The following is a 22,557-nucleotide window of genomic DNA, read 5'->3' as shown; positions in this document are numbered from 1 at the left end:
TTTCAGTTTAAATGATCACTTAAGCTGATTTTTTTTCTTTAAAGTTACTACTTATTTAAAGTTATGCACCCTGCAGCCAATTCACCTCCTTCTGACAAAGACAATCGCACATTATATAGACGTCATCTGACCTGCGTAACTTCTCCGGGACACCAGCTTGGCTGGGGCTTCTTACACCCTTTAGAGGTCGCTCAGCTGTCAAATGTAGCTGTGGGTCATAATAAGGTTCTTGCACAAAAGATCTAGTGGATTGTATTTTGGAGGAGGACAGTTTCTGTGTTTTAGTTTTTGATCAGTCCATCAAAAAAGTGTCAGCGACTAGTCATGTCTGTCTTCATCACCTTCACATGTGTCCTGTTCTGTGAGGTTTTGTGTAATGTCACCCGTTTACAGAAAAAGAGAGGGAGCTGTTAAGGTTTTGACCAGACAGACAAATAAACCAAACAATGAGTAAAACGAGCCTGATAGCTACTAGTAATATTTAATATATGTATCAAAAACATTGCTTGCTGGGACATTAAGATCACCTTTTATCCACTCTACCATCATTCATCCAAAATTATATTTGTTTTGTTTCTGTTTCAGTAATTAAGCTTTTCTTTCAATGTCAAGTAAAGCAAAGGTTTCTATATATTCTCATGCAATAAATAACTTATTTTGTACATCTCTTATATGTGATCAAATTGTTTACTTGACTGACAAGAAAGTTTGAAAGTATGAAACTCCACTGTTTGGGGGAGAGTCTGAAATTCATTGTGATCCAGAAAATGTGTCTCTTTTATTGACACATAAGTATAAGATAAGGTTTTTATTTAATTGACCTGCTGGTAGTATTTTTCCTGGGCTCCTCCATTTATATTCTTTCACCACCAAAGACCACGAAAGTAATTAGTCTGTATTAGGTGTATGTTTGTGAATTACTGTAACGTCTCCCTCCTCATGATGCCAGCGAAACTAAACAAAACCTATAACCTTCAACCTCCGCGGCATCAACTTTGTTCACTGCTGCAGAGGGAGGGGCGTCAGTTCCAGCAGAAGCGGTAAAACCAGATAAACTGTTGGTTTCCGGGTGTGTGTGTGTGTGTGTGTGTGTGTGTGTGTGTGTGTACATGTGTATGTTTACCATTGTGACATATTTACAAAAGTTTGTGTGAACAACAAAATAGAATTTGATTAAGCTGTGGGGCTCGTTTTAGCTGTCAAAAAAAAAAGACTGTGTGTGTGTGTGTGTGTGTGTGTGTGTGTGTGTGTGTGTGTGTGTGTGTGTGTGTGTGTGTGTGTGTGTGTGTGTGTGTGTGTGTGTGACCATAATAAGAGCTATGGTATTGTAATGAGCTGTTGATAAATGCTCTGTGCTGTGGTTTAACAGTTACCTCTCGGTGTCACCGGTTGTGTGGAGCGTCGCGGTCGTCACACATCATCACACTGTTCATTACAGCTGCTTCACTTAATTCTTTCAGCGCTTCAGTGGGTGTCTGACGTTAGTGAGCAAACCGAGGTCTGTTCATGTCTCTTTGCTTTTAACCAGATGTGCTTAGAGCATATTATAAGATACTGCAGTGTAGAAGACAGGACAACCAGCATACAATCAGACACCACGAGGACTTCACGGGCTGCAGCACAGGTGTGTGATGAGTGATGCACCGGTGGGACACTGCTTGTTATGAAATGAGAATGCAGAAGGTTTCGTTGTATTGTATGTTTTTGTGGTGTATCTTCTCAATCCTTCTTTAACCACAACTTATCATGAGGTAAAAATAGAGGATGTCCTGAAACTGTTGACCATATTTTAAAGTTTGTTAGTAGCCACAGTCACTCATACCAAAGCTCTTTGTTTGGTACCTGTGAGCACATTTGTTGCTTTGTACAGTTTATTTTAATAGTTTATTGATTTATTATTGATTGATTATTCTTGATATTCCTAAGCTTTTGGGCTACAAAGATGTGTCTATTATTTTTCTAGTTTATCACTGTGGTAATGCACAAAACACACCAAATTTAATGTAGCTTTGTGTTATTTGATATCATTTCATGAACTTTTTTTTAATAATTCAAGGCTGGTCTTTTTTTTTAACCATATGGTCGGCTCAGCTACAGGCAGAACACCTGTCTCTGAAAGTATTCACTGACAGAAAACCAGCTGTGAGTTCGGACAGTCTTTTCCAACAACAGACCATCAGAAGCCGATGAAACAAAATGTGAAAAAATGACTTAAATATCTCCAAGGATCCTCCTGTCCGTGCTAGTCAGGTAGGAATACTGACATCTTTTAGTGAAAATAAATGTTATTTTTACCATTTTCCTTCATACAAGTGATATAAAAGTTTTTTTTTTAATTTCTTTCCACAACAAATCATTAAATTTACAACAAATATAGAAACAACAACAAAAGTAAACAAAGTGAAAAATATCTAAAATACAGTTGACTTTATGGACTTCTTTTTAAAGTGTTTGTAGCCTGCCACCAACATTAATATAAAAAAAATGTGGAGCCTTTAGAAACCTCAGAAAGTCCAACGTGTCTTCATTCTTTGGTATTTGAAAAAATGTCATCTTAATGTTCGGAGACATTTTTTGCCTTTAAGGAGTAAATTCACCTGTCAAATGTTTGCTGAATACACTGAGCTTCATCGCCCTCTCTGTATGTAACACAAAGTCTGACATTAGTGACGGGAGCTGAAAGTTAGCTATCATTTAAAGGATTAAATGGCTGAACCCACCATGAATTCCCCTGCAGTCACACAGAGCTGTGAGTGCCAGCTGTGCAGATGATACACCATGTGTGTGTCTTCATGCTGTTTTTTGGTGGATGTTTATTAGTGAAATCAACTGTTCCGTAAATCTGTAAATGGTGGATTAGACTTAAAAACAGTGATAACATATTGCACTTACAAGTTTAAAAACTCTGTTTTCACCAGGACTTTCATGTGGATGATGGTGATGAGAATCCTGACCATGGAAATTGGACAAATAAAACAGAATACATCCTCTCTATGATCGGCTATGCTGTCGGTCTGGGAAACATCTGGAGATTTCCATATGTAGCCTATAAGAATGGAGGGGGTAATTATTCAGCATTGGTGTTCAGAAATCAACTTTTGATGACACTGTTGTCTTATGATTATCATAAATATATACTTTTTTTCCCCGTGAGCAGGTGCCTTTCTCATTCCTTATTTCTTGATGTTGTTTTTTTTGTGGAATGCCCCTTTTCTTCTTGGAAAGTGCCATCGGTCAGTTCTGCAGCCAAGGCCCCGTGAACATGTGGAGAGCAGTGCCAACACTGCAGGGTAAGCCTGAGAGCATTCATTCTCCAGTCCCCCATAATAAATACAAATATGTTCAATGTGGCTGAAGGTTTCTCAGAACTTTTTATGTTGTGTTATTATTGCTGTAAAAAAAAAAGGTGTTAATTAATGATACGAGAAAATATTCATTCGATGGACTAATTGGTTATTTATTTTTTTGCTTCAGCTCTAAGTGTAAGAATGTACAGCATCATTACAGTCAATGATTTCATATAGTTGACTGTCAAATCAAGATTTTAACTTTTACTAAACGATCGGTGACATAAGTGAAGGAATTATTTGAAGTTATTCACATTAGGCATTGAACTAAAGTTTGAAAGATAAAGTATTATTTTTATAGTAGTTAATGAAAACAATTGAGACTCTTTCCATTTGCCCAGCTGGGAATAAAGTGAAGAGAATTGTATGTGGTTTGAGGACTCAGTTGGGCTTCTGTATTTAGAAAATATAAACTATTATATTTATTCAAACATTTTATATTGCGATGGAATTTATGATAAGTGAAATATTACCTTTTATCTTCTCCAGGTGTTGGCTTGTCAATGGTCATGGTGAGCTCACTGGTGTCAGTTTATTATAACGTCATCATCGCCTACAGCCTGTACTACATGTTCGCCTCCATGCAGTCTCCTCTGCCGTGGTCCAGCTGCTTCAGCTGGGCTGACAGTAAATGCAGCAGCACGCCAAAAGGTACTTTTCCGCTCCATCACTTTTATTTGTGAAGATGTGATACTCAAATTGCCTTTAAATATTAATTAAACTCAACTGAAGTGAATCTAAAGAACATAATTTGGAAATCTGGTCAAATTTGACTGATTGTGCAAAGTAGTCAGCATCAGAAACCAACATGATGTAACCCCACCACACCATTCACTGCCCCTCTCTCCTTGTCCAGTGTATTGTAATGTAAGTGGTGTTCTGGTGGCCAACTGGACTCAGGGAAACAACACTTGCTCTTCAACCAACAAGATCACGGTTCCAATGCAGAGCCCGAGTGAACAGTACTGGGAGTAAGAATCACACACTCATGCAAACAAGTATAAAATGTCATAGTGCTTTGGCTGTACAGATTGATGTTTCTCCTCCTTCTCGGTCGTGTGGCTCTGCAGAGATCCGGTGGTCTCGATGAAACAGGACCAGTAGTTTGGCACTTGGCCCTCTGTCTGCTGCTGAGCTCCATGCTTGTTGCTGCAGCGCTCCTCAGAGGCATCAAGTCATCAGGAAAAGTAAGTCAGTCAGCATCCATCTCACATCAGGTCCTTATTCCAAGTTCGTCATTTCAGTGAATGAAAACAAAAAATTGGTGCTTCTGGTGTTTCCTTATTTTGTGTACGAATTGAAGGTGGTACACCTACTGCACTAAGTGATAAATCTGCATCTGTTTTAAATGTTGGCATGTGCATTGCTCTGAAGTTTAGTCAACAAATGTATGACCTTTGTATTGCAGGTTGTGTATTTTACAGCTACATTTCCTTATGTGGTGATTCTGATCCTGCTGATCAGAGGTGTGACACTGGAAGGAGCTAAAGACGGGATCGATTTCTACATCGGTTCTCAATCCAATTTGACGAAGCTAACTGAAGGACAGGTAGGAACTCAACTATTTCGCATTACAACAATATGGCGGTGGCAAAAAAAACTTCACCAAATAGCATTTAATTGTAATATCTGCCTAATATCTATAATATATACTTTACCGCGCTAGTTTTTAGCTACTCTCGTGACTAAAACCTTTAAATGAGGTCTGTAAAATATATTTTCTCCTATCTCACTCTTTTAAAACATGTTGGTTTGTTTTAGGTCTGGAGGGATGCAGCTACTCGAACCTTTTTTTCCTTGTCCATTGCTTGGGGTGGAGTCCCGACTCTTGCGTCCTACAGCAACTTCCACAACAACATGTTCCTGGACTCAGTTATAGTAACCCTCATTAACGATGGTACGAGAGCAAATTTTCAGTTAAACAATTATTTCTTATGAAAAGTCTTTATTTTTGCATAAGGCTTAATTCAATAAATCAAAGCCACTATGTGCAAATTTTGCTAAATATGCCGTAGACAACTGTCAAATGGTGGAATTGCCATCCTTTTATATAGAGAGTCTTGTTAGATTTGCATTGCTTTATCCTGGCTACATAAAAATCTCTGATATGTGTGAAATAGACAACTGTGTCTCTAAATTGATTAGTCAATGTGAATATTTCCATCTCCTAGGCACAAGTGTGTTTGCAGGCTTTGCAATCTTTTCAATTTTGGGACATATGGCCCTCATCTATGGAAAGCCTGTTGGAAAAGTGATGAAGGAAGGTCGGAAACTTTTTTATATATGTATATACTGTATATAAAAAAGCTTCTTTATGTTTTCTGCTTCTAAATTTGACCCATTCTCTGTGCAGGTTTTGGCCTGGCATTTATTGCGTATCCAGAGGCTTTGGCCAAGCTTCCCATCTCTCCGCTGGGGTCAATTTTGTTCTTTTTCATGCTTTTGAGCGTTGGTCTGGACTCTCAGTTTGCAGCAATAGGTTAGATCAGAAGCTGACATTGAATGTTGCCTTTGCCTCCTGTTCTCTTTAATGCTTTTAATAGTTGGCTTGTCCTCAAGAAACTGTCATTTACCAGTGGCTGTGTTGTCTTACCTTGCTAATCGGTATTAATGTATCTCCAACTATATTCCAAAGAATGCACTTGATCACTGTTAAAGCAATAAGTCAGATTATCAGTCACAGTTGGCTCATTTAATCTCATCTCTCTTCTTCTCATTAGAGGTGATCACCACCTGCCTGTTGGATGCTTTCCCTAAAATCTTCAAATCCAAACGTGCCATCTTGACCATAGTGATATGCATCACAGTCTTTCTTTTGGGTCTTCCATGTGTGACAAGGGTACAGTAGGTCTGCTGAAAGTGACGAAAATACTGCTGTCTATTAATATCCTGCTTACCTGTAGTGTGTGTGTGTGTGTGTGTGTGTGTGTGTGTGTGTGTGTGTGTGTGTGTGTGTGTGTGTGTGTGTGTGTGTGTGTGTGTGTGTGTGTGTGTATTTTATGTCTAAGATAGGCAGGAGTATACTGGGTAACTCTAATAGACCAGTTTGTTGCCAGCTGGGTGATGCTAGTTTTGGCTCTGATGGAGATCATTGGCTTCTGCTACATATTTGGTAAATATAAATGCTAGCCATAAGGTGGCACCTAACATTCGATATACCAAACTTTGCAAGCTATCTCATTGGTTTGGCTCGATTGACTGCGTGTTTATGTATGTGTGTAAATATCATGGTCATTGTCAACAATGTTTCTAAAGCCTTGGCTATTTAGTACCCAGGCAAATCACAGACCATTATCAAACATAAGAAATCAATAAACCACACATTAATTTACCTTTTATCACTTTTTATCAGTTTTACAAAAATTGTGTTGCTGACACCTTGGCTTGCAGTTGAGTGATGGCTTCACTGATAAAGGCATTAGCATAAGAAATATGACTGCTGTCTGTTGCCTCAAGTTATACAAGTTCTTCTGATGCATTACAGGTGCAAACCGCTTTATTAAAGACATTGAGATGATGATTGGAAAAAAGACCTCCTGCTTCTGGCTGTGGTGGAGAGTTTGTTGGTTCGTCCTCACCCCCTCCATCATAGTGGTGAATACAATCCCATGTTTTAAATGTTGTTGCAGAAATGCCACCCGAGACACCTACTTTGTTTTAACATTTAACTCACATTGCTTTTTATAGGCTTTAACCTGTGGGATTTAATTATTTTGTAGAATGTAACAAAGATAAAACAGGGAACTACAGTTTAGAAAAAGTATGTAACATTCAGAGCTGCAGTAAATTGGCCAACCGATGACATAATCCCCTCCTAATGAGACAGAAGTGTAATTTAATTTGCTTCATTAAGACAACATTGTGTTTTGCTGTAACCAAAAATGAAGGGACAGATTGATAAGTTGTTTTCCCTTGACCTTTACTTTAAATGGAAGATGTTGCAAAAAACAAACTGTTAACTTTGCTTCATTTTGTCATGACAGTCAAAGAGATGCTGATCAAGATTCATCTCTGAGTTAACTTACAAAATTCTGCAAAGCTTTGTCAGTCTCATTCATGCTCGCCCCCCCCCACCCCCTTTTTTTTTTAAACTTAAAGCCATTGCCAGTCTCGTCTCTTTTTTGCACTTCCATGTACTGTACATGGATGCTACGTTTAACACTGACTCTGCTGTCTAGGTGATCTTGGCATGGTCTCTAATAACCTTTGTCCCTCCGGCCTATGGAAAAGTCCAGTACCCAAGCTGGGGTTTGGCTCTGGGCTGGTGCATGGTTGGGTTTGTCCTCATCTGGATCCCTGTCGTCGCTGTGTACAAGTTCATTAAAGCAGAGGGAAACCTCTGGAAGGAAAAGTGATAAAAAAAAAAAAAATGTCATACTATAGCATGTCGTCCAAAATATGCAACAAAAAAAAGTCATACATACATAGCATGTCGTCCAAAAAGTGATAAAAAAAAAAAAGTCATACTATAGCATATTGTTCAAAATTTTATAAAAAAGTCATACTATAGAATTTTTAAACAGAAATGCTCACGACTGCTTTGTGAAAACACGAGCAGAGTATGAGATGTAACACCAAATCTCACCACCAGAGAGAGTCCATACGCTGTGTAGAGTATAGGTCCATTTCGTAAGAGATGTTTTAAAAAAGCAAACTATTTATTAATGAGTCAATTTAGTTCCCCCTACAGTGATGTCATTTGTTTTTTTTTAAATAATCACATTTTTCAGGACGCTTCAGGCAACACAAGTTTTAACCTCTGACACATTATATCTTGTTCTTTTTTGCTGTAGAGATAAATTACATCGAACTTCTTGAACCACAAGGCAAACTCCCTCCTCTCCGTCTCTCTCACCATGGCAACCATGCACAGGGAGCCAGCAGATGAACACAAACCTGTTGCCATCTCCCACGCAATACACACAGCTGCATAATGCACACACACTGTCGTGCACACACAGTGGAAGAAGTGTGACATAAAAATCTTTATAAACTATAATGAATAATGTTGTCTCGTAGGGGCCTGTTCTATTGGAGAGACCGGATGAAGCCACTGGTGTACAAAATGAAATAGAATAATAGTGAAGGTCTGCAATTATAATACATTCATTTATAATTTGAGGTCTTTCCCAGCAGTGAAGGTGTGATTTAGTTGTACAATTATCAGTTGTTAATTCCAGGATGTGTAATTTTTCTTAAACCTGTGAACTTGATAAGAGTGTATTATTAAAACATGGGAACAAATAGTGAGAACAGGACTCCATCTGTGATTTTCATTTTAAGTTTAAGTCTGGAGGAATGTTATTAAGCATGAAAAGTGGATGCATATATTGTAAAAAAAAGAAAAAAAAGAAGAGCACTCAGTGCTCAGCTCTATCTATCTATCTCTGTCCCGCTTCTCTCCCTCGCCTCCTCACTGGCCTCCCCACCCGCATAATTCTGGCTTCTCAGCAGCCCGTTGCCATTAGATACTGCTGGGCTTGTCACCATGGCAGCAAATGCTCAATCATTTTAGCTCTGCCATGTTTCTATCCGCACACACTCGTGCAGGCAAAGCCCTCCCACATCTCGGGGGGGCTGCGATGTGGTGGTGTTGTTCTCGGGTTCTTGAGTATTCCCTTGTCCAGCTGGGAAACAGCCCACCTGTGAACACAAATCAAATGTTGTGACAGGGAAGAGATGCTTTGCCTCGCATTAGCATATCACATTTTTTTACATTGTCACATGCAACCTCTCAGGATACATCACATGCCACTGAAACTGAGTGCTTTCTTGCATTGTGTGTCAGATAAGTGTTTGCGTGTGCTGGCTTTTTCTGATAAATTGTTCTCATTCCTAAACTTGACATGAAAGCGGCGGTTTGCTAATGATATAAGTGGATATGATTCAGGATTTTGACTCAGTGCTGGAAGCACATCTTCAAATATTATCACACAATGTCAGAATGCTGTCACTATTACTGCAAGATGAATCTACTTCCTATCCTTCAAATATGAGATGCAGATATTTGCATTTGTCTGCACATAAATACTTGATCCTAAAATCGTTTTGTCCGTGCACCAGAACTATTTAAAAAACATTTTGGGTGCTGTATCATTCATGTGCTAAAAAGGAAAAGGTTGTATTGTGCCAACATTAAAAGACTGTAACGACAGACGTGACTTGAATGTTCAGGTGGGGGTGGAGATGTTCCGGGAAGCTGATGTCAGCTCGCGGAAGATAAAATGAACATACAGAGAAAAAGGAAAGGTGAGACACAGAAGGCAAACTGAGAGAGTGAGAAGAGAGAAATACAGGGATAGGCAGAGCTGATTTTCTTTCTCCAATAAAAGCGACCCCACCACCACCACCACCCTCCAGTGTTGCTATGGCGACCTCCTCTCTCTCCCTTCCTTTCAGCGAGCTACCACTTATCCTTGCTGCCTTTCAGTCAGCAGGGCATGTGGGTGTGTGTGCTTTTGTGTGTTGGCTCTTGAATGAATCAAGCAAACGCAGGAGAGGAGCCATTAAAAACACAAGTCTGACTATTTTCATGTCCATAAACATACATGCAAGCACGCACACATATGCATTCGTACGCACACATATACCCTCTAGATCCGCACAAATACTTGAGACAGTTAAGTTTGCTGGATGTCTGTTTTTTTCACTATGTTCTGTCGTAGCTCCACTCTATCCTCTTTCTATCTTCTTTCACAACCATCCGGATCATTTTCAGTTAACACACACCCACTCAAATAGACGTCCTCTCTACCATTCTTTAAATGTGCACAGAAACACAATGAAGATAAACATGAAGCATTATGTAAATATATGTCTTCTTTTTTTTTCCGGATTATCCGAAAATGATAGTAAAATCTAAAAGTTAAAAATGTACATAACATGAAACAGAAACCTCAAAACTGTAACAAGACTCAGGATATCACAGTTACAAACTGAATTCAAATGATATAACTTACTGGATCGAAAATGTCCAGTTCAAGTATCAGATTACATCGGAGAGAACAACACTATTCTTTACATTTTCTCAAGCTAAACTACACGACTGCATGCTGACATGTTGTTAGACATCCTGTGTTTGTCTGTTTTCAGGGCTGCTTAAAGTATCAGTGTGTCAAACTCAGCACTGGTGTGTTTTTCATGGCTGACTAGAGGCTGGTTTTCTATACCCTTCTCTTCACTTTTCACATACACTTCATTTCATAACCTCTCTAAAAAATGCATGTCTTCATGCAATTTTGTGGCAGCCGGCAGCCCCATTTCATCCCAGTGAAGACTTTAGATGTCATGTCATTTCAAAGTCAGAATTTTGAATAATATTTTAAGTACACGTCAAATGAAATGTTTATTGAATTTACATGATTATTTTAACATTATTGGATATATGTGCACCAATCATCAGTAGGAACTGGGCAAAAAAAAAAAAGGCAACAAGACTGAAAGAATAAATTTAGCATTCAAGCATACTTTGTGTTTTTATAGCCTTCATCAAATTAATTGTGTTTATGACTGATGTATAACTCCTATAATATTATACTGCATTGTAGTATTGACCCTGTAATAAAAAATGTTGGTTGGCAAAATCTCATTCTTGCTTAAGAAAATATGTATCCGCATTAGTTATATGATCCATAAATGTGATCTGATAAACGGTATGTCATCTCAGAATCCACTGATGGATTGTCAAAAATATATTTTCAGATATTCTGGTATTACAGGAAGTCATGGCAGCTCTGATCATACAGATAGAATATTTGCATTAGTTGTGTTTGGAGGTGTTAGCACGGTCATACAGGGCAAAGTGGGTACTGCGCCTATTTAAGCATCCAGACATGGAAAAGTATATATTTTATTTAAAGTCCTGTTGATGAATGTAAAACTATAACTTTCTGTTTATCTCTATTTTTTTTTTGCCAACCAACATGTCTTTTGTTGTTTTTCAGTGACAACAGCTGCCTGCTGAGACGGGAAACAAAGCTGAAACTATCAGAACCAAAAGTTATTTGCCATAAAACCAAAAGAAAAACATTGAATGGCAAGTTATTTAGTTCTATAGTAATCATCCAATCAAAGTTTTACTTCCAAAAAACTTTTTTTTTTCCAAGTCCTCTAGAAAGACATATTGGTTTTCTGATTTAGCACCTCTATTAGCAAGACAACATCATTTGTTTGTGCCCGGTTTAAAACAATTAAACATCCAATTTATAAATTTTTAACATGAATCATATCATATTTTTGTCTGTTGATCTCTCGTTTTAAAAATGTTTTGTGGGCCTCTCCGTCCACCCTGATCTCCTCCCCGATTGGACTCATCCCACTTCTTCAAATGTGTCCTAATCACAGTAGCCACCGGAGGGCTTTGTTACCTGTCTCAGGATGGGCAACACAACATTTACCTGCAGTCGAGCCAAAGTTATTCTGTGTTGCGATGCGATTTATGGACCTCAATCATGCTATTTGAGCTGCATTCCTCAGTCATCATTTCACTCCATTAATTTGACAGTCAGATCAGGTTTTCAAGTCACATTTAATTCAAACACACTTCACTGCAGTAGCTGCAGGTGCTATTGGCAACAACCTTCACTCAAGTCTTCTCATGCTATATTACTGAAGCCTGAAAATCCCACAGATGTACTTAAATTACTCTACTACTTGGTAATGGTGTGATGTATATTCCTTATATAAATATCTGTTTGATGAAGCAATGAGACACAACTTCAGCTCTGAAAAATTAGTTCAAAAATAGATTTTGCCACATTTTGAGAATCAGCAATGTAAAAATATTGCAGCAGAGATACTGAAAAATGTAAATGCCTGTAAGTAACCTCCTTTGTATGACATGATAATTAAAGTAAATCTTTAATGTGCAGACGATGAGAGAAAACTAAAATGCCCCCAGGAGTTAAAAGAAAACAAAACAACAACTAACTTGTCATCCACCTAAAATAACACGTTGCACGTTGGTTTTCTATCAGCTCGTGGAACTGGAAAACAGATAGAGGGAGAGAGTGAGGCAGGCAATAGAAAGAGAGGAGGAGAGATGAGAGGGACAGAAGCGCTGCTGCAGAACACACCTCATCTCCTCTTTAGCTGGGGGGAGAAAGAGAGAGAGAGATTCAGTCTGTGCCAATTTTCTCTTCAGCTCCAGTGACAGAGAGGGAGAGCGAGTGAAGTGATATTTTAAGAATCTTGAGCAATCAACAAACGTGTGACTGCGAAGGAAAAGAAGAAAAAAGCATCCCGGCATGTGAAGAATTTGCAGAGAAAAACTGACAATCAATGGAGAAAAGAAGAAACGACAGAGAGAGAGATGTAGTCGGGGCTTCTGTCGTGGTAAGATAAAGATACGTGAAATATGTTGGTTGAATCTTCAAAGCAGACCGGACGTTGCGGCTCAAACAGAAACATGTAGTCACTCGTGCACTCATGCAGCTGTGGATGCATCACTAAGTAAAAGCAGCATTGATTCGAAGGTGATGGTAGCAGGTGTGTGTGTTTGAAACGGAGAAGCTTGGTGTCTGTTGGCAGAGCAGGAATATAAACTAGGAGTTTGTGTATATGTGTGTGCATGCTGGAACAGATTCAGCTGCAGAGTAATGCGTCTTTTTTCTTCTTTTTTTTTGTATCTGCATCCAGCACCTCTATCTCTGTCATACCATCCTTCTCTACTGCTCTCTAAAGCCTCCCACTCTCTATTCCGCCCTGTTGCAGTGCCTCTGTGTTGTAGAGCTGCACAGCCCAAACAAACATTTTCCAAGCATGTGGCTTTTCTTCATGCAATGTTCAGTTTTTTCCCCTGTCTCTGTTTGTCTCTCTTTCTGTCAAATTGGAAACTCAAAAGGAGCCAAAGGCTGTTTGTCTTGTGTTTTTCATTCACCTCCAAACAGGTTCTGAAAACTTTCAATTCACTGACTTCTTGTTAGTTGCCTGTTTGAGGACGGATAACAGTGTAATCAATTATCTCACACCTGAGCTGAGTCTAGAATTGAATGACAAGCGAAATTACAAAATATTTAGACACTAGATTGTCTTATCAAAAGGTTCTTTCTTTCTTTCTTTCTTTCTTTCTTTCTTTCTTTCTTTCTTTCTTTCTTTCTTTCTTTCTTTCTGTAAAACAATGGTTTCTGAGTTTGTACATTTGTGGAAGTGTCTGTTTTTAAGCCTTATTCCTTAAGATAAAGTATTACAGAATTGAGGGGTTTTTTTGTATTTCTTCCCTTAGTCATTGAAATACTAGACATGCAAGTATTTGATTGCAAAGATAAACTTGGAGGCTGGTTTTGTTGTATATGTGTCAAGTGCAGTAAAGTGCTCCCATAAAACCTGCAAGGAATAATGTAGTTACAATGAGTTGTAGAGGTTTAGCAGACAGGCTTAAGTTTTGCATGTGCATGTTTGAGAATAATGTTGAAAAATGTGTGAAAAGCAAACAAAAAAAAAACCTTTTCAGCAGGAACATGGATTCAGATATTTGCTCTTTGCAACTGTTGCTTACAGGATCAATTTGAAAACCAAACAATCCACAAAAATACACAAGAATTTGGTATTCTGTGTGCAGCTTCTTTTGAGAGACAGGCTTGAGAAACTGATGCATTATAAATCCACATTATGCACATAAGGGCTTCACCTAGACATGAAAAGCAATTTTTTTCTTGGACAGGTTTTGTGGGAAGGAACTATACGACATGAAGTATCTGCCCCGGTGTTTAGGTAATGGTAGAGATGACCAGTAAGGGAGTGGCTCTCAACCTTTTTGTGGCAATGTGTACTTGTGACAAATGGTTATTAAAAAAAAAGGAATCAATGTTTTTATCATTTTAATTTTGTAATCCCTCATATTTATCTTTGAACACTCGAGTGCTCCCAGTCAAGCCCAGTATCACGGCAAAGCATGCAATACACCCACCAGGCCACTAGAGGGTAGCGTGTCTCTATGATGACTTTTATTGCTGCTGCGTGAAAAATATATAGGTGCATCAAATGAGAAGAAGCCATGTGATGGAAATCATGTGATGAATGGAGGAGCGAGGGGACTGTCCCCCAGGAGCCCAGGGTTTGACTGAGAGAATTAAAGGGATGTGAATTTAGGTGCGTTACCTTTACCACGTGATTTGTTTTTGCGCATTACATGATTATTCACATGGATTTATTTTCCTAAACCACGCCCTGATTTTGGACGCCGTGGCTAAGCAAAGCCAAGACACTGATGTGCTGTTGTCTAGTGGACCGGTAGGAGTATTACTTTGGCATGATTTCGTGTTTTTTAGTCCTCGGGTTTGGAAATCACTGACAAGCTATTTTTCAATTGTTGGTGTGGTTAAAGCCGAACTCTATTAACTTTACAAATGAGAGTCTGTCACCAGGTATTGGAGAGTTTTACTGCATATGTGTAAAAAGTTGTCAAGCCTCGTGTAGATGACATCTGATAGAACTGTAGCTGAAGACCACACATCTGAAAATGGTGTGGAGCCAGGAAGAAGTGAGCTTCCAAGATTTTGTAGTTTGATCCTCATCTCTTCTTGAGAATTGCAGCTCAAGGCTACACTTACCACGACTGGCATAAGGCCACACATCTCAAAGAGGAAGAATAAAAAAGATGATATCTTTCGTCCTGCATAATTGATTTTGAGCATTTTTTTGTTCATTCTTTTCATTTCAAGTCTGATCAGAAATCTGCAATGCAGGATTGCAGGAGTAATATTAAGACTTTTCTAGAAGTGGATGGACTGGATAAACTCAGATAAAGTTTATGTTAACTTGGTGCATGTACATGTTGACCAATAGGTGAAACTATTAGTTACAGTTAGTCACAATTCTTGTTTTGATCAATGCTTTTCTTATAAAACACACAATCCTGCAACCATTTACAAATATTTAATAAAAAAAAAACGTCTTCTTCCTTAACATTGACTCAAAGGCCATTTTAGATTTTTACAAAATTTGTACTCATCTTCGTACAGTCGGAGCACTGCTGTGGATAAAATGTGAGCTGTTTTGCTGTCAAATGTGAAACTTTCAAGAACTTCTGAGTCAGATGAGTCTGCAGAGTAATAATGGCCACTGACAACAAAAACGCACTCCATTTTCCCACTTTGAAAATATAATCGAGTGTTAGGTGGAGATAGTTATGAAAGTAGCCACTGAGTCATGCAGATTGATCTGTGTTTTACACTCATTTTATGAAGAATTCAAATGCACACAAGTCAAGTCCTTTGCGTGCAGACATTAGCACATAGTTATGCTTTCCTGAAACTGCCCAAAGTGCTGTGAGCTTTTCAGAACAAATGACAAAAATGGAGAACATCAAAATTAAATGATGAATCCATTATTGAGCAGGTTGCATGAGAACAGATGAGAGTGGAGATGAAAGTGAATGGCTGATTGGAGACTTATAAAGAGCCCCAGTGGGTGGATACCGCTCCAGTGTTTTTATAGTCACAGCTCAGACATTAAATTGACTCACACAATGCTCATTTTTTGCTGCGAATACATTTAAACTGCTGTTTCAATGTTAATAGGTTTTCTGGTCTTCCACATTAACGTTCCAAACATAATCGGTCAATTATTTTTTTTTCTCCTCTGCAGCAATCAGTCACAGGAGTGCCATAAAAAAAAGAATAAATCTGTTAAAGAATACGAAAATAAATGTGGAAATGTATATGAAAAATTTTTCAAAAAAATAATTGTAGTATTTCCATTTATTTTCACATGTTCATTTGTTTATTTATCTCTGTCTATATCTTAAAAAATATGATTTATTCATTTTGCATATAGAAATATATAAACAAATATAGAAATAAATGTACAAATAAATGAGAATGCAAAAAAATATTTTATTATATTATGTCTATATCTATCATTATATTATGTCTCCATATTTTTTTGTATTCTTTTATTGATTTCCCTTTCTGTCCACATTTATTTATTATATTTCTACATATATTTTCTTACTTTTACATAACACTTCAATGACTTCATACAAGTATCTCTCCACAGTGTCTCCTCATCCCCTAACCATGCTGACCAGCTGACTTCAAAGCCTGCAGTTGCACATTACTTCCTATTAGTCGCGTAGACTGCAGACCTGAGAAGTTTCAGCACACCAGCTGGCAGGATGGGAAGAGTTTGCAAGTGTCAGGAAAGGTTCTAAGTTCCTCCAATAAGAACTTTATTTATAATGATACAGAACTTTATTATAGAAATTGAACAGATGGCAGTTCAGTTCTTGCACAGCTTTCTAAACAACAAAAGGAGATTTTGCGAGGGGGATTTAAGTTCTCCTGTCTTTGAAATATGTGAAAGTTTTATGCATCTTTTGCAGGGGAAGATGCCTTCAAAGATAATCTCATGAGTAGTTTGCATTTATCAGTTAACTTTTTAAGTGCAGTAAAGAGAAAATAAACCCTGAATCAAATCCATTTCTGGTGTGACCACCTATAACTTTTTAACAGCAACAGTTTTCCCAGTCAGACTGGTGAACAGGTGGCTGCTTGGTTCTTCCAAACATGTCATAGAACTCGCCACAGTTCCTCTGTGGATTAAGACAAAGGCAGTAGTTGCTTCCGTCTCTTCTTGGAGACTGAATCTATAATGTTAAAATCAGTGCTCGGTGGAGCTCATTCCATCTGTTGCAGGACATGTTGTTACTCTTGTGACTGAGTCTGGCTGTATGTTTGGGGCTGTTGTCACGAAGCAGAATAAATTTGCGGCCAGACGTACGGCTCCCTGATGGTACTGCGTGATTTACACAAATCTAAACATCTAAAACGACTCAAGCTTCCTCGGTCCAGTCAGTTTCTCATCACCTGATGCACAGGCTGGATCAAAACGAAACCCAAAGTAAATCTCAAAACACTGAGACCGAGTGAGACTGGGAGATTTGTTTCCATGGCAACTATGCAGCAAGCCTGTGTTTGTGTCTCCGAATATGCAGTTAAATGTTTACACAACTAATTCCACTATTATTAATAAAACTATGTTTTGTTTATTAGCTCTTAATTATGCAGAATTTCATATCAGAATAATATCTGGAAGAAAATTTGGAAGGCTGTAAAACTTCACTCTCCCAAAATCTGCTCATGTAAACTTCAATCATTATACAATAATAAATATAGTTTTATCACAATGAGCTCTTTTATGACCAGTATTCTCGTACCAAATCAGTTTAGTTGTTGTCAATGTCACAATGATAATACAATTCAACCCATTAAAAATACATGGTCTCGGTCTCTTCTGAAAATAAACTTTTTGGAGTTAATTCTTAAAAAGTCAGACTTATTAAAATAATAGTGCAGTAGATTTAGAAAAGCAAACACATTGCAAACATATATCAAGGTTTTTTTGGTCTTTTGTTTTGTATTTTACAAAATACATTACAACATTTACAATGTTGTTCTGATGAAACAAGAACATGCTGCTGTTTTAAATAATTTGATGCAAAAGCATGCAACACTTATTTCTAGTCACACTTTATTAAGAGAAGTAGATCCTGACTTTCATGACCTAACCCAATTAAATGTAGTTGTTGAGAAATTAAAAACAGGTTAACGTTTGCACAGCACGTATAGAGTATTTCCACAGTGGGGTGTTTGCATTATTGGTCAGCTAATTACTGAAATGATCTGATGGCTGCCAAAAGTCTACAGTCTGTTAAGTGTGATGGTTTTGAACCCTGAATACTGAGCAGTAAGTTGCTCTGGATCTGAGAGTCTGCCAAATGTTATAAATGCTGATGTAACACGTGTGTGTGTGTGTGTGTGTGTGTGTGTGTGTGTGTGTGTGTGTGTGTGTGTGTGTGTGTGTGTGTGTGTGTGTGTGTGTCTGTGTGTCTATTTGTTCCAACAGCAGCTACATTCACACAGCCTCTCCCATTATAGCCTTAAGTACAGCAGGCCGATAACATAAAAGATCCTAGGGGTCTTTTTAACTGTTACAAAATGAATAACATTTGTGCGATGATATGCTCTAAAACGTACCGACTGTGAAGCGCTGACATGAAATATTTACATACATGTTACATGATTTGCATTTTCTCCTTTTGGATGAAAGTAACACTTAAGAACACAGCGGGGTATAATTTCCTCTCATTATTCTTGCGATATATTTCAAAATTTTCTTTCTCTAAATTTGTATCTTTATTTGTCATTTTTCTGTCCATGTGTAAATTTTCTGTAATCTTTCTGGAAACAGACTTTCCAATCCAACTGTAATTTTTCCAGGCTTTTTCTCCTCTCCACCTTTTCCTTTATTACCGTTGGCTGCAGAGAATTTCTGCTTTTATAGGTATGCACAATACAGCTTTGAAAACTCCCATGACCTTGCGAGAGCATCCATCGTAACGGCCAAATGTATTAGGAATTCACAGTCGCTTGGTTTTGGATCTAATGAAATATAACTTTCAAAGATGTGTTTGTTTTTATGTGACACTTTTAGTTCATTTTTCTCTTTTCCTCTCTGAATTTTGTATATTTCTTCTCTTGTGTTTCTGACTGAACAGTGAGCCGCCGCACGCCCGAGCCGTGAATCCTCCACCCGTGGTCAGGATGTGAGATCGATGGTGTGACAACAAAGGCCTCATCAAGCTGCAGCCATCTTGTACTTCCTGTTCCACCACTACAATCAAAATCACACACTCCTGCTGTTGTGCAGCATTCACAAGCTGAGGAACTGGCAGATATACATTTCAGGTTTTCATTTCAAAGGCTGTCAAAAATATATTCCCGCTATAATCGGTTACCACATTATGAATGATGACACAAAACCATCTTCAAACTGTTAATACCACAACTTTACACACATCTCTGGCCCGAATGATTCCTCTCGCATCTCCATAACAAACTCTTCTTCACTTTGTCTGAATCCGATCCTGTGAGGATTATGAGGCCGGCTTTAGTGCTTCTACAGTCACATTGTCTGTTGTGTGTGTTCGGTGGTGTGTGTGTGTCCGTTGTTGCGGGCTCACTACCTCCCGCGCTCCCATGGCGCGTGTCCTGCCCGGTGAGGTGCTTGTGTCAGATCAAGCCGTGGTTCTCCCCCGATTCGGTCTACCACGAAGCTCCCACGGTGGACTGCAACGACATGCTGTTGACCAAGCTCCCCGTGCCCATTCCCCCGGACACACACACCCTGCGCCTGCAGAGTAACCTCCTGTCAGTGCTGGACGCTGCAGCGCTGCATGCACTGCCCAACCTCACAGACCTTGACCTTTCCCAGAATCGCTTCAGTCGCGTCAGGACGATAACTCAGAGCTCCTCCCTGCTCTCTCTGCTGTCCCTGCACCTGGAGGAAAACCTTCTCAGTCACCTCCCTGAGGCTTCCTTCTCGTCACTGCCAGCTTTGCAGGAACTCTTCCTCAGCCACAACAGCTTGTATTCAATAGCACCTGGAGCCTTCACTGGTCTGGACTCCCTACTCCGTCTTCACATCAACAACAACAGACTGACCACAGTCGACCCTCGATGGTTCAGGGCTTTGCCTCGCTTAGAAGTTCTCATGCTTGGAGGCAACCCTGTGGAGGCCCTGCCTGAGCGGGGCTTCATGGCTCTAACGTCCCTCAGGAGTCTTGTCCTCGGAGGTATGGGTCTGCGAGGCTTGGCTGAAAAAGCACTGGAAGGGCTAGAGGGTCTCGAGAGCCTTTCCTTCTACGATAACCTCCTGACCAAAGTCCCGACTCAGGCTCTACGGAGAGTGCCAGGACTGAAGTTCCTCGACCTCAACAAGAACCGCATCAAACTGATTGAGACAGGCGACTTCCAAGACATGGTCCACCTGAAGGAGCTCGGTCTGAACAACATGGAAGAGCTCGTGTCCATCGAGAGAGCCGCCTTGGAGAACCTTCCTGAGCTCACCAAGCTCGAGATAACCAACAACCCACGTCTGTCCTACATACATCCGCAAGCGTTCCTCCAACTGAGCAGGTTGGAGAGTCTCATGCTCAACTCCAACTCTCTCAGCGCTCTTCACCAGCACGTCATGGTGTCCCTGCCGCGTCTTCAGGAGGTCAGCTTACACTCCAACCCGCTGCGATGCGACTGCCTCTTTCACTGGGCCGCCAAGGAGGCCAGACATCCTCACATTGAGAGAGACAAGCGAACAGATGCGCAGACAGCCCGCGTGGTGCGTTTCATCCAACCCCAGGCAACCTTGTGTTCTGAACCTCCAGAGCTGAGAGCTCGCAGGGTGCGAGAGGTGTCCTCAGGGGAGATGTCGGCCTCGTGCCTCCCCATGATTCCTGCCAGCTCCCTGCCCTCCTACGTAGGGGTGCGAGAAGGAGGGAAACTAGTTTTGCACTGCCGAGCTCTTGCAGATCCACAACCTGAACTGTACTGGGTGATCCCCTCTGGCCTGAAACTGGGTCCCGCACCGAGCCATGCATCCAAAGGTTCGCCAGCCTCCACCCTCTGCAAGAGGACGACAACTTCTGAGAGAATCAACCACACGTCTGCCTCCGGTGTCCCTCATCAGCAGGCTCAAGACGATCCTCCCTGTGAACACTTCAAGCACTACCGGGTACTGCCAGAGGGCAGTTTAGAGATAAGCAAGATCACCCCCAGAGAGGCCGGGTTATATACCTGCGTGGCGGAGAACGCCCTCGGAGCAGATACACGCAGTGTTACTGTGGGTGTGCACAACAGAGACAAGAAGAGAAAGAGGGGCGCGGCTGCTAACCTGAAGAAAATTCTATTGTTCAGAGGGGATGCCCAGTTTGAGGTGAGAGAGGTCGGCGAGCACTATGCTATCTTGTCCTGGCAGAGCGGACACAACCTCCCCTCGACCCGCCTATCCTGGCAGCCCATATACTCAAACGTCCACACGCCCACGTACACCACGCGCGTCCTCGCCGGCACGCAGAGCTTCAACCTGACTCACCTACAGGCGGAGACGTTTTACAGAGTGTGTTTGCATTTAGGGATCAGTGAGGGCGCCAAGCACGCCAGCAGGAGATTAAGAGAGAGCAGAAAGCCTCAGTGTGTTTCATTCAGGACAAAAGATGTCCCAGAGCCTCAGCCCAGCCTCCAGCTCAACCCGCAGCTGACCTCCACTGCAGTCACTCTGCTGCTCCTCGCACTCATCCTGCTGCTGGCGGGCCAGGGTTGGGACACCGAGCCCGGAGAAGGGACGGGAAAGCACCACACAACCCTCCATCGGGACATCAAGAGTCCCGAGGCTCTCATCGTCAATCAAAAGACAAAAGAAAACGACAAACATCCGACAAATCAGAGTGAGAAACCGCTGCTACATCTGGACTGCTGAAATAATCATTCAAATGCGGACAAGAAACACAGACACACACACATTAACTGTATATAAAAAAATGTGGAATATACACTTTGTTCATCACAACAAGGAGAGAGGGATCATAGATGACAGCAGCGGTGGAGAAAGAGATTTGTATTTATTTTATATACAGTATAAAGTATATATTGACACGGCTCATTGTGTTGTACAGAATGCCTAAGCCCCTAACTGGGGAAATAAAACTGGACAATCATGCTCCTGCTGCACAGCGAGTGAACACAGGAGAAACAAATGAGTCTGAGCTGCCGATGACTCGACTGAAACTAAAGAGAGCCTGAATCCATCCGGGGACAGATATCAGGAGGCAGGCAGCTCAGACCTACAAACTTTTGCCATGTTTGTCGTCTACGTGTTCCACAGACTGAACCACACTTTTTCCAAGCGGATTAAAAATCAGCTGCAAGACTGACACTGGATGAAAATCCTGCTCATTTGGACTCTGTAAGTAAAAGCGATCGATGTTAACAACCCCTTTGCGAAGTTTCAGTATCACCGACAGGGTGGTCCATCGTCCATCGTGCGTACACAGTATACTCATCCTGATCCCCCACCTGACGTCCCGCATTCTGTTTCAAAATAAAAGTGATCTAAAAGTGATTGTGTTAAATTCTATTTTGAGCTATATACAATACAATAAAATCTTTTTATTCACTCAAATGTGCTGTTTATTTCCATTTTTCTCTCCACAAACTGAGTTTGGATATACTGAAAATATGGTAATTACCTGACAGGGAATCAAACCAATAAACAGTGGCACAAACACAATATAAGAGACGAGAGACCTTGAACCAAATAGTCTGCATAAAAATCACATATTATTGATTATTCTGTAGCTACAACTCCTTCCTTATCTGCATGCACCCCAACAAACTCATTAAACACAAGATGCAGTGTGTCCCCTGCTGGATGAGAC

General features: G+C 40.2%; 2 protein-coding genes across 2 annotated transcripts; both read left to right on the top strand.

The window, feature by feature from the left end:
• Nucleotides 1–1,746: 1,746 nt before the first annotated feature.
• LOC138200138 (sodium- and chloride-dependent neutral and basic amino acid transporter B(0+)-like) lies at nucleotides 1,747–7,702 on the top strand. The gene is given in 16 exon segments (XM_069152620.1): nucleotides 1,747–1,751; nucleotides 2,247–2,250; nucleotides 2,919–3,063; nucleotides 3,158–3,189; nucleotides 3,191–3,290; nucleotides 3,837–3,998; nucleotides 4,204–4,318; nucleotides 4,402–4,534; nucleotides 4,756–4,896; nucleotides 5,109–5,244; nucleotides 5,519–5,611; nucleotides 5,701–5,826; nucleotides 6,068–6,186; nucleotides 6,360–6,459; nucleotides 6,832–6,941; nucleotides 7,526–7,702. Coding segments are annotated over 16 exon segments (1,698 nt in total).
• A 4,682-nt stretch (nucleotides 7,703–12,384) lies between these two features.
• Nucleotides 12,385–22,301, top strand: lrrn2 (leucine rich repeat neuronal 2). The gene is made up of 2 exons (XM_069156721.1): nucleotides 12,385–12,680; nucleotides 18,844–22,301. Exon 2 carries the CDS (start codon nucleotides 19,224–19,226, stop codon nucleotides 21,597–21,599), a length of 2,376 nt encoding a protein of 791 aa, XP_069012822.1. The 5' UTR covers nucleotides 12,385–12,680; nucleotides 18,844–19,223; the 3' UTR covers nucleotides 21,600–22,301.
• The last annotated feature ends 256 nt before the right edge of the window (nucleotides 22,302–22,557 follow it).

The sequence above is a fragment of the Embiotoca jacksoni genome, unplaced genomic scaffold (genome assembly GCF_022577435.1).
Source record: "Embiotoca jacksoni isolate LCO1_2020_lvr unplaced genomic scaffold, fEmbJac1.0.p SCAF_1, whole genome shotgun sequence".
Taxonomy (NCBI): Eukaryota; Metazoa; Chordata; class Actinopteri; family Embiotocidae; genus Embiotoca; species Embiotoca jacksoni.
The sequence above is the reverse complement of the archived record's forward strand: the minus strand, read 5'-3'. Positions and strand labels throughout refer to the sequence as shown.